At 40.1% G+C, this 14415-nt stretch overlaps 1 protein-coding gene across 1 annotated transcript in view; it reads left to right on the forward strand.

The window, feature by feature from the left end:
* Positions 1-841: 841 nt before the first annotated feature.
* Positions 842-14415, forward strand: part of ERP44 (endoplasmic reticulum protein 44) — an 82601-nt gene continuing 69027 nt past the window's right edge. Inside the window, exons 1-4 of the mRNA XM_042782236.1 lie at positions 842-847; positions 1808-1880; positions 3568-3607; positions 7959-8074. Of these exons, the coding sequence (XP_042638170.1) occupies positions 842-847; positions 1808-1880; positions 3568-3607; positions 7959-8074 (235 nt within the window). The remainder of the gene's footprint in view (positions 848-1807; positions 1881-3567; positions 3608-7958; positions 8075-14415) is intronic.

Raw genomic sequence — 14415 nt, forward strand, 5'->3', positions numbered from 1 at the left:
TGCCATAGGAGTGAGTTCAATTTCCAGCCCAAAGGGTGACTAGGGACCATAGTCTTAGGGTGTTCACCAGTGTCTATAAGACCAGTAATCCTGGTCTTTTATGATTTTGAGTTCTCTTCCACCATTTTCCCACTGTATTGGGGATCTCCGATTTTGACCCCTTTCTGAGCGGTGGGCAGCGATACCTGACTCTAGTTCTGGTCTCAGGGTCATAGAGGCCGAGGTTCCCATGGTGCACTAGTCCCTTGGACTAATTGTTTATATGCGTCTTTGATTTTCTTCACTTTACATACACCCAATGGAATACTGTGCAACATTAAAGAACAACGAAGAATCCACGAAACACCTCATAACATGGATGAACTTGGAGAACATTATGCTCAGTGAAATAAGTCAATCACAGAAGGACAAATATTGTATGAGTTCACTATTATGAAAAGTCAAGGAAAGTTTACACATGGAAGAAAACTTAACTGTTTTGGTTACCAGGGTTGGGGGCTGTTGTTGTTGTTGTTGTTATGTGCCGTCGAGTCGGCCCCGACTCATAGCGACCCCTCCTTGGGTTTCCGAGGCAGTATCACTACGGAAGTAGGATTGCCCAACCTTGCTTCCGAGGAGTGGCTGGTGGGTTTGAACCGCCAGCCTTCTGGTTAGCGGTCAAGTGTCTTAGCCACTATGCTACCAGAGCTCCCAGGGTTGGGGGCAGGGAGGGAAAATTGCTAGATAGGTGAGAGACATATTGATTTGGGTGAGGGGAAAGGTAGTGTACCAAAAGCAGGTGACCTGCACGGTAACAGTAAGGAAAAGGGAGACATGGAGAGGTGCACAAGAAGGACAGACCATGAAGGTAAATACTTGTACAGAGACAGTGCTGCATTATCAGTAATAAACACTCTGCAGGTGGATACGTCAGTGGACAGGTCGGGTGTGAGTATCAGGTATGGGTAGGCAAATGAGAATATACCCATGATCATATATAGATCGATTTGGCAGAAATATGTATTTGTACGTGCTGTAAAAATGTCCCTATATGTAGTGGAGCTAATGGGGGCAAATGAGAACTTCTTAGCTGCAACCAAAAAGTAGCTGGGCTTGCTGGCTTGGGACCATGGGCCTAGGGGCACATCACAAAGTACACAAAAACACTGCTCTACATGCTAGTTTGGGGTCTCAGTTTAGACTGAGGTCTTAAAAGCTTGCAGCAGCCATCTAATGCAGCTATTGGTGGTCTCTTTGGGTCCAGAGTAAAATTATATATTTCTTTGGGTTGTCAGATGGCAGGCTAAGATTTTCTTTGATAGACTTGAATTTTGGCTTTCAGCCACATTAAAATAGAAGCAAAAAATATCCTTCTTCTTCTTCCTGTTTTTAATACTCTATCATTTAACACATTGTCATCACCAGCAAGGGGAAAAAAAAAAGATTTTTGTTTCATAGTTTGCAAAAGTCTGCCTTGACTTGTTCCATTTATTACTTTTTTCTATCTTAGAAGCATGGTAGGTAGGAGGGAATCAGTACACTTAGCTCTGGTTTTATGTGAAATGTTTTCAAAACTGATCATCTTCTGGTAGTTTCTGATGTGTGGAGCTTTAAGGATAAAGTTGTTGAAAGTATTTAAAGGGTGACTAACATTTCAGTTCTTTTAGCTGTTTAGAAATTATCTCTTTCATATATTTGGAAGTATAGCAAGCCTCACCTGAAGTATGAGTGGAACTGACTTTATTCATAATTTTCTTTTTTAAGACATTCTGCTTTATTTTCCATTTCTGAAAACATTTATTAATTTCACATATTTTTAAATTTTCAGGTAACTTGGGTTTTTACTCCTGTAACAACTGAAATAACAAGTCTTGATACAGAGAATATAGATGAAATTTTAAGTAAGTACCTAGATATCTTTTAAAGTACATTTTAAAAAATACACTGTATTGTGTTTACACAAACACAGTAAAATCTCAGTTACCTAGAATAGTGGGAAAGATGGCATTCAGGTGAACTCCATAGCTGACTGAGTGCTTTCAGTTTTCATCTTCAGTAAAATTTCTTAAGATGCATAGTTTACTGTGTAAATAAGTAAATTTATAAGCATTTTTATAAATTTGTCTTGTGTTATGCCTTTGCCTTGTTGTCGATATCACTCTTAATAATTCATGAACTATTTTGCTAAAGCCGGGGTTGAAGCCAGCAGCTTCCTGCTGTGCAGTACTGATTTTTCCTGACCTTGGGACACAGCCTAGAAATTTTTTGTCTTTTTTTATTCTAACTAAGTACCTACTCTAATCTCATTATTATCATCTGGCCATATGTTCAATAAGTATTTGAAGGAATGCTTTATTTGCTGAAAATGTGGTTGTAAATGTAATTAACTTGAAGGGGGAATTTTCTTGTTTTTAAAAATAGTAGAGTAAGGTGAAGACATGGTTGATAGAATATGACAACTTAGGAGCTTTAAAAAACATATAGTATACATACTTTTTTTTTAAGCACTCCATTTTACCCACTGTTTTGAGCATAATAAAACCAAAAGTAATAGCGGTGAAAGGAGTTATTACATTCATTGAGCATCATAGGTTGTTTGTGTTCCTGGAATTGGTATTAATGATAAAAGGTCTATTCTTACCTTATAGGATCTCATCAGAGTAGAGGTTCTGTGCACTTCTGCATGCATCAGAATCGCCTGTAGAGTTTATTAAATCCTGCTAGGCCTTGCCCCCCAAGTTTGCATTCTGTAAGTTCCTAGGTGATGCTGATGCTTCTAACACTCTTTGAACCACTGCTTGAGAATGAATGAACAGGTGAATAGAAAGTGCTTTGAAGGTAAAAAAGAAAGATGAGAATTGAAACTCACGTATCATTCTCACTCCTTTTATCTTCCGCCATGTAGAATAACTTCCTGTTTTATTTTGGTATTTCAGGAGTTTACCTCAGTTTCTCTGAATTAGCTTTAGGCAGATGTCCTACAGTGACATCTTTCTCATACCTTTCTCACATCCTCATGTGCAAATGATGGTTATTTTTGCAGCAGAGAAGAAAATGAACAGGAACCAGAATAAGTGCCCCTCTGCAGTACTGATAGTTGTAGGTTACTTGTTGCAGTGAAGTGGGACATGAGAGATGTTGAAATCACTTGGTCATACAGGCCTCTAATGTAAAATAGGATGTTACTTGCAGAGTTAATCAGTTACTCATGGAAATAGAATATCAAAAAATAGGTCATTAAAATCCAGATTATTCCAGAATTGATTTTAAACTTTGTATATTCTCTGCCATTACACTTTTTATGGAGAGTAAGCTATTGAGTAACTTCCTTGTCTGATCAGAGTTTGATTTCTCATTTGCTTGATAGTCTTTTCATGTGCAGTGAAGGTGAAAAATGGAGGGTGTGGTAATGCAGCCCATGACTCTATAGATGAATTTCTGAGTGAGAGGGTGCTTAAATTACTCTGTAATCTTAGTGGGGCCCTTATAATGGGAAAAGACCACGATGAAAACTTTATCTTCAATTATGTCACAATTATGTATAATCACAAATAACTTTGGTTGTTTGGTTTTGTTTTTCAATTTCAGACAATGCTGATGTTGCTTTAGTAAATTTTTATGCTGACTGGTAAGTAATAATCTTTGTGCTTTTGTTTCTGCATCATTTATGCTATTTTTAAAACTTGTTACAGGTGACTTTTTCCTTGCTATGAAGGGGTAGGTAAGGAAGACTTTTTCTGTTTCAAACCAATATTCCACAGACTAGATTCCAGAGGCAGAATCAGTTAAGGCTTGTGCACAACAAAGGAACTTAATCTGATGAGGTTTTGTGTTTTAAGAGAGAAATGGAACTGATTGCATTCTCCCATCTAAACTAAAAGCAGGTAACATAAAAACTCAAATGTGAGAGCAAGTCTTTTAAAACTACATGCTGCAGTTCTGTATTTTTCTTGCCTAAGGAAGCAGGGTTTGGAGGTGAGGCTGTGAGTGTGGCAAGTTTAGAAGGGGAATGCTGTGGACGTTTTCCGGCGCAAACCATCGGCTACCTCTTTTCGGAAGCCGCAACGCCATCCCAACGCCCTCCCGACGCCATCCCTCGGCCGAAGCAGATTCTGTCTTGTGTGTTCATGTAGTGTTCCTTTCTCTGTCTTACCACATTGGTTTGTTTTTTATCTTAGTTGTTGGTGTCCTAGCAGTGAAACTTTGAGGACAGAGGTAATCTGTTACTCAGTGTTCCCAGCACCTGAAGCAGACTTGATATGTAGATGTTAGTGGATGTGGCACAGGAAGAGGAGGAAGGGAGCGGCAGCTGGAGGGAAGTGTCAGGCACCGTAATCTTTATTCCTGAACAGTCTGTACCCCCTTTGACCCTGTTAGGTTTACCACCTGCTCACTGCTTCAGGCCACAGTCCTACAGTGTCCCTAGATTGCTGCAACATTTCTGTGCCTCTGATATGTCTCCGGGAGCTCTGGTGGCGTAGTGCCTAACCAGAAGGCCAGTGGTTCAAACCCACCAGCCACTCCTTGGAAGGCAGGTTGGGCAATCTACTTCCGTAGTGATACCGCCTCAGAAACCCAAGGAGGGGTCGCTATGAGTTGGGTCTGACTCGACGGCAGTGCGTTTAGTTTAGTTTTGATTTAATATGTCTCCAGTCTGTTTTTCACAATGTAAGTCAGAGTGGTCTTTCCTAAATGCAAATCAGATGAGTCTGCACCCCATCTCTAAACCCCTAAGTAGTTTTCCGTTGCCTCTGGGTTAAAACTGAAGTCCCTCACCTGGGCCTGCTGCCTGATTAACCCTACAGCTGGGTCTCTTTATCTCTTGCTGTCTCCACTCCCACATTGCGCTCCAGTCACGCTGCTTTCACCTTATGTAATGCTCTGTACTTCTTCATCACTACATCTTCAGTCATATTTCTGCTCGCTGGATGGATCACTGTTCTCTCACCCATGGCTTTACCTAAGTCCTAATCATCTTCTGAGTTTTAGATTAGTCGCCACTTTCTGCAGGTTGCCTTCCTAGATCACTGTCCCACTTCCTTCTCCAGTCAAGTTGGAACTCTTCCGCCTTCCCCTAACACCACAGTTACCTGTTACAGCATTTGTATGCTATAGTTTAGTTGCTGGCCCCCTACTACATTGTTAGCTTTGTGAAAACAATGACCCAATCAATCTTTTTCAAAATCAAAACCCAAGACCTTTGCATAATACATGGCAAATAAGTACACAGTAAATATTTACTGAAGGAATGAATGTATGTATCATCTGGATGTTTAAAGAATTCAGTGAAAAGCTGACGCTGTACAGAGAAAATACCGTTTATACGTGTGCAGTGTGTAAGAAAGGTGGCATTTCCAAGGTAAATTGTCCAGCGAGAACATGAGCCATGCAATTTGGTGGAAGATTGTCTAGTCCAGTCATTCACTGTAAAAATAAGAAAACAGATCCAGGGGAATAGTTTTTCAAGCTTATCTGACAAGATTATGACAGTAGAAACTAGAATTGCAGTTCTCTTGGCTGAGGAGTTTTGTATGTTGTAAGAAAGAGAAATTAATTTCAGTTATTTGGGAAATCATATTACCCAAAGAGTACCTTGAGTTGTTTGTAGATGAGTGCTCTTTTGTTCAGCTGTAAACACTTAGGTTATTGGCTGCAAGACATAGTCTTACAGTTGTTGTAGCCCCAGAGGATAGGTCCTGAATTCCCTCTGGAAGTACTGATATGGCATAGTTTAAGAAAGAATTCTCCAGTAGAGCTGCCTAAAAATAGTGATATGCTTCAGAGTATAATAAACCATAGTGGAGATCCTTAATGATGCTATGATGGGCCAGGTTCTTTACAAACCTTGTTTTCAGTGCTCTGAACTGCCCTGCAGGTAGGTATTATAATTTTCCTTTTAGGTTAAGGAAATTGAGTCTAAGAAGGGTCATAGACCTGGTAAGTGGTAGAACTGAGATTTAAACTCAGGTATGTTTGACTCCAAGGAGCCTTGGTGGTGCAGTCGTTAAGAGCTTGGCTGCTAACCAGAGGAAAGATGTGGCAGTCTGTTCCTGTAAAGATTACAGCCTTGGAAGCCCTCAAGGGCAGTGCTCTTCTGTTCCACAGGGTTGCTATGAGTTGGCATTGACTGAATGGCAGTGAATTTTTTGGTATGTTTGACTTCAAAGCTTATTTTTTTCCTCCACTGGGTCCTGCTAGTAAGTGCCCCTAAAGGTCCCTGCAAAGACTTGCACCTGTTTAGTTGATTTATAAAGGGTTGATTCAAGCACTAGTTTGGAGATGGGCCTCATGTGATCCTTAAGGGCCTTTTAATAGATCCATTGCTTCTGTGATTTTAGTTTTGTAAAGGTAATCTTTCCATATGTTTGGATACATGATTGTTAGGGTACAGTCATATTGGGATCGAACTTTTATTTCATCTTCTCTTTTTACCTTTTGGTATTAAAACTGATCCTTTTTTAAACTTGAACCTGTGCTTAAATGCTTACTGGGCAGCAAACTAGACAATCTAGGAAGGAGTCCTTGATGTGAGTCTTTATTTTGCCCTTGAGCCAGAAGCAAGTCCACTGATTGTTTACTGTGCCACTTCTTAGTTCTTCAAGCAACTGTTAATCAGTCCCCTCGCCTCTTGCCTACCCCCTCTAGCACCCTGCTTCTTGGTAACTGTAAGAACCCACAAACCTGTGGGCCTAGCCTCAGGAGTTCCTCCATCCTGTCAGCTTATTTATTTAATAGATATCTACTGAATGCTTATTAGAATAGGGAGTCAAATGAGACATGGTCCCTGATGTCCACAGACCCCACCCACCTATCCCAGCTGGGAGAGATTTAAGAATGCTAAAAGAGGAAAGAGCCACTTGAAAGCAAGAGAGTGAAGATGCAGATTGTGTCTCCTTGATATATTCTAGGACATCTCCCTAGGAAGGCAGGTGAGTGGGCTAGAGGAGGTATACGTAAGAGGAAACAGGGAGGAAGTATAAAGCTTGAGTTCTTCCATAGGCATGATGCTATCTTTATTGAAGTAGAGCTAAAAACGTATGACCTAATAGCGTGTGGACTGAAGAGTTCAAAGGCTACATTTAAGTAAATTTCTCGGTGGAAAAGGACTGAAAGCAATAGTAGCAATTAAAGTTTCCGGTGGTTCACAGATTTTCAGGACCTTTGCATGTAATAAAATGTTCTAATCCGGCTGACAGTGTGCTGACTGGGACTGTTCCCTTCTTACCAGGTCCTGTTTATGACTAGCAGCTTGTTTGTGAAGTGCTTGGCCTGATTAAGGGAGAGTCAGAATTAGAAGTGTCAAGTGTTGAGAATATTATGGCGTTTATCCACTTCTTTTTAAAGTAAACAAGAAAAGGAAATAATGGGCAGGAAGTCTAGTTTAGGAATTAACAAAATTTGCTTCTGGACTTAGTATAAATAGATGTAAATGCTCATTTTGAAAAAGGGTAAATTTTGAAGGGAAGAGTTCATTATATTCTTTGAATATAGCTTATTTCTTTAGCTTGCTAATTTGCCTAGGAGAGTTTGATTGAACTAGCCAGGTTAATATTTTATACCTGCAGTGAACTTACCATTTTAAAGATTTTATGCAGTTGTTTAAGAATACATGCTTTATTTACAGAAAGCTGATTTCTTTTCTCCATGCTGACTCAGTAGCAAAGGTCCTAGTAGGTATCTAAGATAGAGGGCTTATTTCAGACTCGTTTCATGGCCTCTGTAATAGATCCTTAACCAGATGCTCCATAGTATTGGCAATTTGTTTAATGCGACTGAAATCTTTCAATTTATACAGTCTTTGAATTGATGTGGGATGTTCCAAATTGTCTTCCTCTCCAGTGAACGGCATCTTGATTAAATTAAATATGCAGTTGTCCTACAAAGTTGTTGGTGGTACATATATGAGATATAAATGGATGATAACTGGAATTTCCTTATTTCTGCTTTCACTTCTAATTGCTATCCTTCTCTGTGTGTAGGTGTCGTTTCAGCCAGATGTTGCATCCAATTTTCGAGGAAGCTTCCAATGTCATTAAGGAAGAGTACCCACATGAGAATCAAGTAGTGTTCGCCAGAGTTGATTGTGATCAGCACTGTAAGTTCCTCAGGAGGAAGTCTGTGGGAAACTGGCTCCTCCCCACTTCTCCTATACACCCACCCTTTCTTTCTTTTTAAACAAATGATCCACTCTCAGGGAAGAACAAACCAAAAAGGCGCTAGTGACCTTGGTTAAATTGTTAATATTTAATCTTTGTGTACTTAGAACACGACTCTGCGTTTTGCCTGTGGGAAAGTTTTTGTTGCTATTTTTTTCTTTAAATGTTTTATGAGTAGTAAATCGTAACTAGCTATGTTTTCTACCAAAGCAAATGTCAAAATCGATAAATAAAATTGAAATACAGTTTTAGAAGAAAAGATGGATTTCTGTTAGCCTTAAAATCATGCAAAAATACCATTTTATAGTCAGTTCAAATAAGAGAATCTCAGATTTTTTGTGCTTCTGTTATTTAAAAGATTCTCCTAAGACTGGCAGACTGTCTTTGAGTTGTAATTACCTCTAGTTGCTAATAATAATTACTGAGAATATTTTCAAAACTTATGTTAAACTTAAAATTCAACTTGTTGGATTTTGCTTATTGCATTTGAACCTTTTCTATGAAATTCTCTTGGCTTTTTCCTATACATCCTAGATTTCTGCGGTTGTGAGCTGGTGCACTAGCGTGTGAGCTGGTGCACTAGTGGCGGTGTGAGCTGGTGCACTAGCGGTGGTGGTGTTTCCTCATGAGTGCTCCCATTACTCTTGTGCTTTCCTCTGTCGTAGGACCAAACTCATCGTATTTGGTACTTGTAGTTCATTGTGTCTTAGTTGTCTACCCAGCTGCATTGTCAATTCGTTAAGGACAGGCCGCATGGTGATCTCTGTGTTCTAAGCATCTGACATAGTTTCTGGGAGACAGAGATTGTTCATTAAAAAGTTTTACATTCAATTATTGATAAGTTGACCTGAATATAGAAATTCTCTCCCATTCTGCAAGTTTCCTATCCTTTACTTACCCTACTGATTAAAATTTTTGCGTGCATGTATTGTGAGAGAGAGAGAAACTTTTCATTTTACTGATGAGATAATAAAGGAGCTCTGGTGGTGTAGTGCCTAAAGCATTTGACTGCTAATCAGAAAGTTGGCGGTTCAAACCCACCAGCCACTCCATGGAAGGAAGACTGGACAATCTACTTCTATAAAGATGTACCGCCTTGGAAGCCCAAAGGGGGTTGCTATGAGTCAGAATCAACTCAGTGGTGGGGAGTTTGGTTTTTGGATGAGATAATAAAGTGGCTGAACCATTGTCACACAGGCTGATGCCTAATCGAGCCAGAATTAGACTCTGGATCTCCTGCACAAATGCCTCCCCAGTCCTGTTTGCGTCTCTTCCATTCAGTTCAGCAAACTCACACAGCCCTGTGCTAGGCAGAAGCAACTAACGGCGAAGCATCTGAGAGTCTTTCAAACCTGGTCCTGCACCTATGTCTGCTGCAGTCCTAGCTAGGTAGGGTGAAGTAGCAGGAGCAAGCTGTGGGTGGGAGAGTGGGGCATTTCCACATGGCTTCCCGTTGTTCCTCCTGCCTTGCACCACAGAGAACGTGGTGGTTTTGGCGTGGGCCCTCATTTCAGATCTTTCTATTCTGTCTGTGTTTGATTAGAATGTAGGCAACGGTACTGTTGCTGAATCTGACCTTAAAAAATGGTATTAATGCTCTCAGAGTCATTGGGAAGAAAAATTGATATTTATGTAATTGAACTATAAACTCCTCTATTCTGCCTTTTAAACAGAGGAACTTACTTGGAGATAAATCTGACATCATTGCTACTAACCAGGTTCTTTTTAGTTTATGAGAGCAAATAGCCACAGTTTAGATACTGTTTGATCCATCAGAGATCTATAGAGGTAGTTGCCACTAATGAAAGTTCCATCTCAGGCACTGTGTTTTTTCTCTACATCACGTTTCTCTTCTGTATAATTCTTCACTTTTTAAAAGTGACGTTATGGGACATTTACTGATCAGTACAGACTGTACTTTTGGTAACCCCTTGTGTGCCAGCTAGACTGCAGCTGTTTTGACCTGAAAGGACCTTAAGCGTCCTATAACCTGTATTTGCTAGGCAAGTTGTTCTTTGGTAAGGTGGTTTTTGTTTGTTTTGTTGAAAATACCCATAACAGAACAGAACCCATCTCATCAATTTCTACAAGTACAAGGCGGTGACATTGATTCCATTCCTCAGGTTGTGAGACCATTATTGCTATCCTTCTCCAATTAGTCCACCACCATTAACATAAACCCAGTGCTCCCTAAGAAAAACTCCCCCTTCCTCCTCCCTTCCACCCCAAAACCAAAGCCAGACTCAAAGCCATCGAGTCAGTTCTGACTTGTAGCAATCCCCATTGGATTTCTAAGGCTGCAAATCTTTACGGAAGCAGGCTGCCTCATTTTCTCTCATGGAGAGGCTGGTGGGTTCACACCACTTTTGGTTAGTAGCCAAATGCCTTACCACTGCGCTACCAGAGCTGTTTCCTTCCATCTCAGGTAACCACTAATAATCTTGGTTTCTGTGTATTTGTTTATTTTGTACAAGTGAGGTCGCACAGACCTGTCCTTTTGTGACTGATTTGTTCCAGCATGTTTTCGAGGTCCATTCGTCCTGTGGCATCAGGACTTCATTTTCCTTGTGGCTGCGTGGTACCCCTTGCGTGCACGCAGCACGTTTTGTTTGTCATTCATCTGTTGGGGGACACTTGCTTATTCCTGCCTTTTGGCTGTTGGGAGAAGTACTGGGTGGAACGTTGGCGCACAAGTTTGTTTACATTTGTGCTTTCATTTCTTCAGGGTACACACCTAGGATCGGGATAGCTGGGTCATGTGGTAATTGTATGTTTAAGTTTTTGAGAAACTGCCACATTGGTTTTTCCACAGTGCTGCACCATTTTACGTTCCCTGCAGTAATAGATGAGGGTTCCAGTGTCTCTACAACCTTGCCAACACCTGTGTTTTCATTTTTTGTCATTGCTATTCTAATGGGGATGCCCTCAGCGAGATGGGTTGACACAGTGGCTGCAACGATGGGCTCAGGTATAGCAGGGATTGCGAGGCTGGCACAGGACCGGGCAGTGTTTCGTTCTGTTGTGCATGGGGTCGCTATGAGTCAGAGCTGACTCGATGGCGCCTAACAACAACAATCACTTAATGATGTTGAGCATCTTTTTGTGTGCTTGTTGGAAGGATAGTGTTTTTTTTTTTTTTTTTAAGAAATTTATTGAGAGGTAATTGACATGTAATAAGTTGCACAACCTTGTATCGTTTTATAGGTTTTGATACATGTGTACACCCAGGAAACTACACCACAATTGTGATACTAAACATCCATTACCTCCAAAAATTTCCTCGTATTTTCCTTCTCCCAGCCCTTCCTGTGGCCTTCCTTATCCCCAGGGAACCACAGTTCTGTTTCCTGTCACTGCCCCTTACTTTTTCTAGAATGTTATGTAAATAGAACCATCCAGTGTTCATTCTTTTTTGGTCTTTTTTTTTTTTTTCTTATTCAGCATAGTTATTTTGAGATTCTTCCATGTCGTTGCATGTTTTACTCATTTTTTTCATTGAGTGACATTTTATTGTATGACAAATACATTGTTCAAACAAAAAATACCACAATTTGTTTATCTATTCACCTGTTGGCAGACATGTGGGTTGTTTCCTGTTTTTTGGCTATTGCAACTATAGCTGCTGTGAACATTTGAGTGCAAGTCTTTGTACATAGGCTTCCATTAAATATCTGTGAGTGAGATGCCTGGGTCATGTGGTAGATGTATATTTAGCTTTTTAAGAAACTGCAAACGTCTTTCTAGTGTGTATCCTATTTTACATACCCATTTGCAGTGTGTGAGAATTCCAGTTACTCCATGTTCTTGCCAACATTGGATGGCCAGTCTGTTTAATTTTACGTATTCTAATAGGTATGAAGTCGTGTTTTCTTGTGGCTTTAATTTGCCTTTTTTGTATTTCTCCAATAATGAATCATAACTGAGCTTATTTTATATGCTTCTATGCCATTGGTACATCTTCTTTAGTGACGTGTCTCTTCAGATCTTTTGTGCCTGGTGGGGATGGTTGTTTTCTTAAGGAGTTTTAAGAGCTCTTTCTATATTCTAGATACAAAGTCCTCTTTCAGATGTGTAGTTTGTAAATATTTTCTTCCAGTCTGTTTTCTTGTTTTTGGACAAGCATGTATTCTAAATTTTGATGAAGTCTAATTTATCAATTTTTTTAAGAGCTCATGCATTTGATGTGACATCAAATAAATTTTTGCCTAACCCAAAGTTCCAAAGATTTTCCACTTTAAAAAAAAAAAAACCTCTATAAACTTTACCGTAGGTTTTACATTAAAGGTCTATGATCTATTTGGAGTTAATTTTTATTTGTGGTTGCGATGCAGTGAATTTCTTGATCTGGCTCTTCTAGCCCTGGTCTCTGTGACTCCCACCAGACTGCTGAGTGGAATTATGCAAATGTAAGGTGTTGGTAGCCCACCAGTGGGGTTGGATAGCTTGCTAGTATGTAAATAAGGTACGTGACATCCTTTTGGGGGTGGGACTATAAAAATAATGTGTATGGAACCCTAATATGGGGATTGGTCAGTTTTGTCATTCTGCTAGGCTTAAAATGAGCCTTCTAGAGGCAGAAGGGGGGGAATCTCACAGTCATCAAGAGAAGAGCTGGAAGTAGAATGGAGCACAGCTTGGACCTGAGGTCCCTGCTCTGGACATTGTTAGCAGAGAGACAGTAGAGACAACTGGCAGAGAGACAGCAGCAGTGGTGGAGCCAAGAGGCACGAGACAGAGTGACAGGCGTGGTGGCCCACAGAGTGAGAAAGCTGAGGGCCTTTGGGCAGGAGGCTTGCTAGCCAGTGGGATGTGCCTAGATGCAGCTATCAGCAGAGCTCAAAGAGCTTTGTAACACTTGCCCCAACAGGGCAGAGGCCAGGCCGAGACCCCGGGATCAAAGAGAGGTGCAGTTGAGGGCACGGCCGAGGGGAGGCTGTCCTGATTGAAGAATTGTATCTTGAGTGTTCCTGAACCTGAACTGTAGCCTGTTACTTCCGTGATAAACCCCATAATTGTGAGTATCATCTGTGAGTTGTATGTGGCCATTGCAATGAATTACCAACCTCAGCAGAGAAGTAGAGTGTGCTGTGGGAGGGGCAGTTGGTGTCAGAGTTGGTAAAACAAAAAAAAAAAAAAAAAGGTTGGAGGCTGGCAGCATGTCTGGCCTCTAGGAGTCAGCTTTGGGTTGTTGGTGTTTCTGCCCCTTGTGAAGTTCCAGTAGGTCAGTGGAGGGTGCCACCCCAAGTCCTTTGTGCAGTGCTTCAAGTTCATTCTTTGCACGTAGTCGCTGAGCTGTTCCGGCATCATTTGTTGAAAATACTGTCCTTTTCTTCACTCACTGCCTTTGCATGGTCTTCAGAATCACTTGACCATGTATGTATGGATTATTGTGTGGTCTCTGTTCTGTTTTGTTGATCTGTTTTATCTTCACACATTATCTGGATAACTCTAGCTTTGTAAGTCTTAAAATGAGGGAGCTGTAAATGTTCTAACTTTGTACTTTTTTTCAGAAAATGTTTTAGCTGTATTCTGCTTGCTTTGGATTTCCATATGGTTTTTAGAAACAGCTTATTAATTTCTAACAAAAACAAGAAGAAAGCCCACTGGAATTCTAATTGGGATTGCTTTGAGTCTGTCAACCGCTTTTTGGAGAATTGTCATCTTAACAATATTGAATGTTCCAATCTGTGGACATTGTGTATTTCTCCACTTATTTAGGTCATCTTCAGTTTCCCTCCGTGATGTTTTATGGTTTTTAGTCTACAGGTCTTTGTCACGTTGTAATATTTATCATTTTGTAATATCTATCACTTTGTAATATTTTAGTGCCATTATACATATTTTTTAAAAATAACTTTTTATTTTGGAATAATTGTAGACACACAGAAAAGTGCCAAAGATAATACAGAGAGTTACCTTATGCCCTTTGCCCTGTTTCACCGAATATTAATATCTTCCCTTTGTTAAAACTCAGAAACTAACACTGTTATCTGGTCTTTTTTGTCAGGTCTTACACCACTTTTGTGAGACTTACCTCTCAGTATTTCTTTATGTTTTGATGCTATTATAAGTGGCACTGATTTTTAAATACCAGTTTTTTGTTGTTTGGTGCTAATATGTAGAAATATCATTGATTTTTGTATATTGATCTTATATGCTGTTGCTTAATATATATTTTTTAAACTTTTTATAGTGACTTGGGTGAGTTTACAAAGCAGATTTGTTTTCCATTCAGCAGTTCATGCATTTTGTTTCGTGACAGTGACTGCGATCCCCCCAC

Source organism: Orycteropus afer, unplaced genomic scaffold (genome assembly GCF_000298275.1).
Source record: "Orycteropus afer afer isolate SDZICR_OR568_19922 unplaced genomic scaffold, OryAfe1.0 scaffold00267, whole genome shotgun sequence".
Lineage (NCBI taxonomy): Eukaryota > Metazoa > Chordata > Mammalia > Tubulidentata > Orycteropodidae > Orycteropus > Orycteropus afer.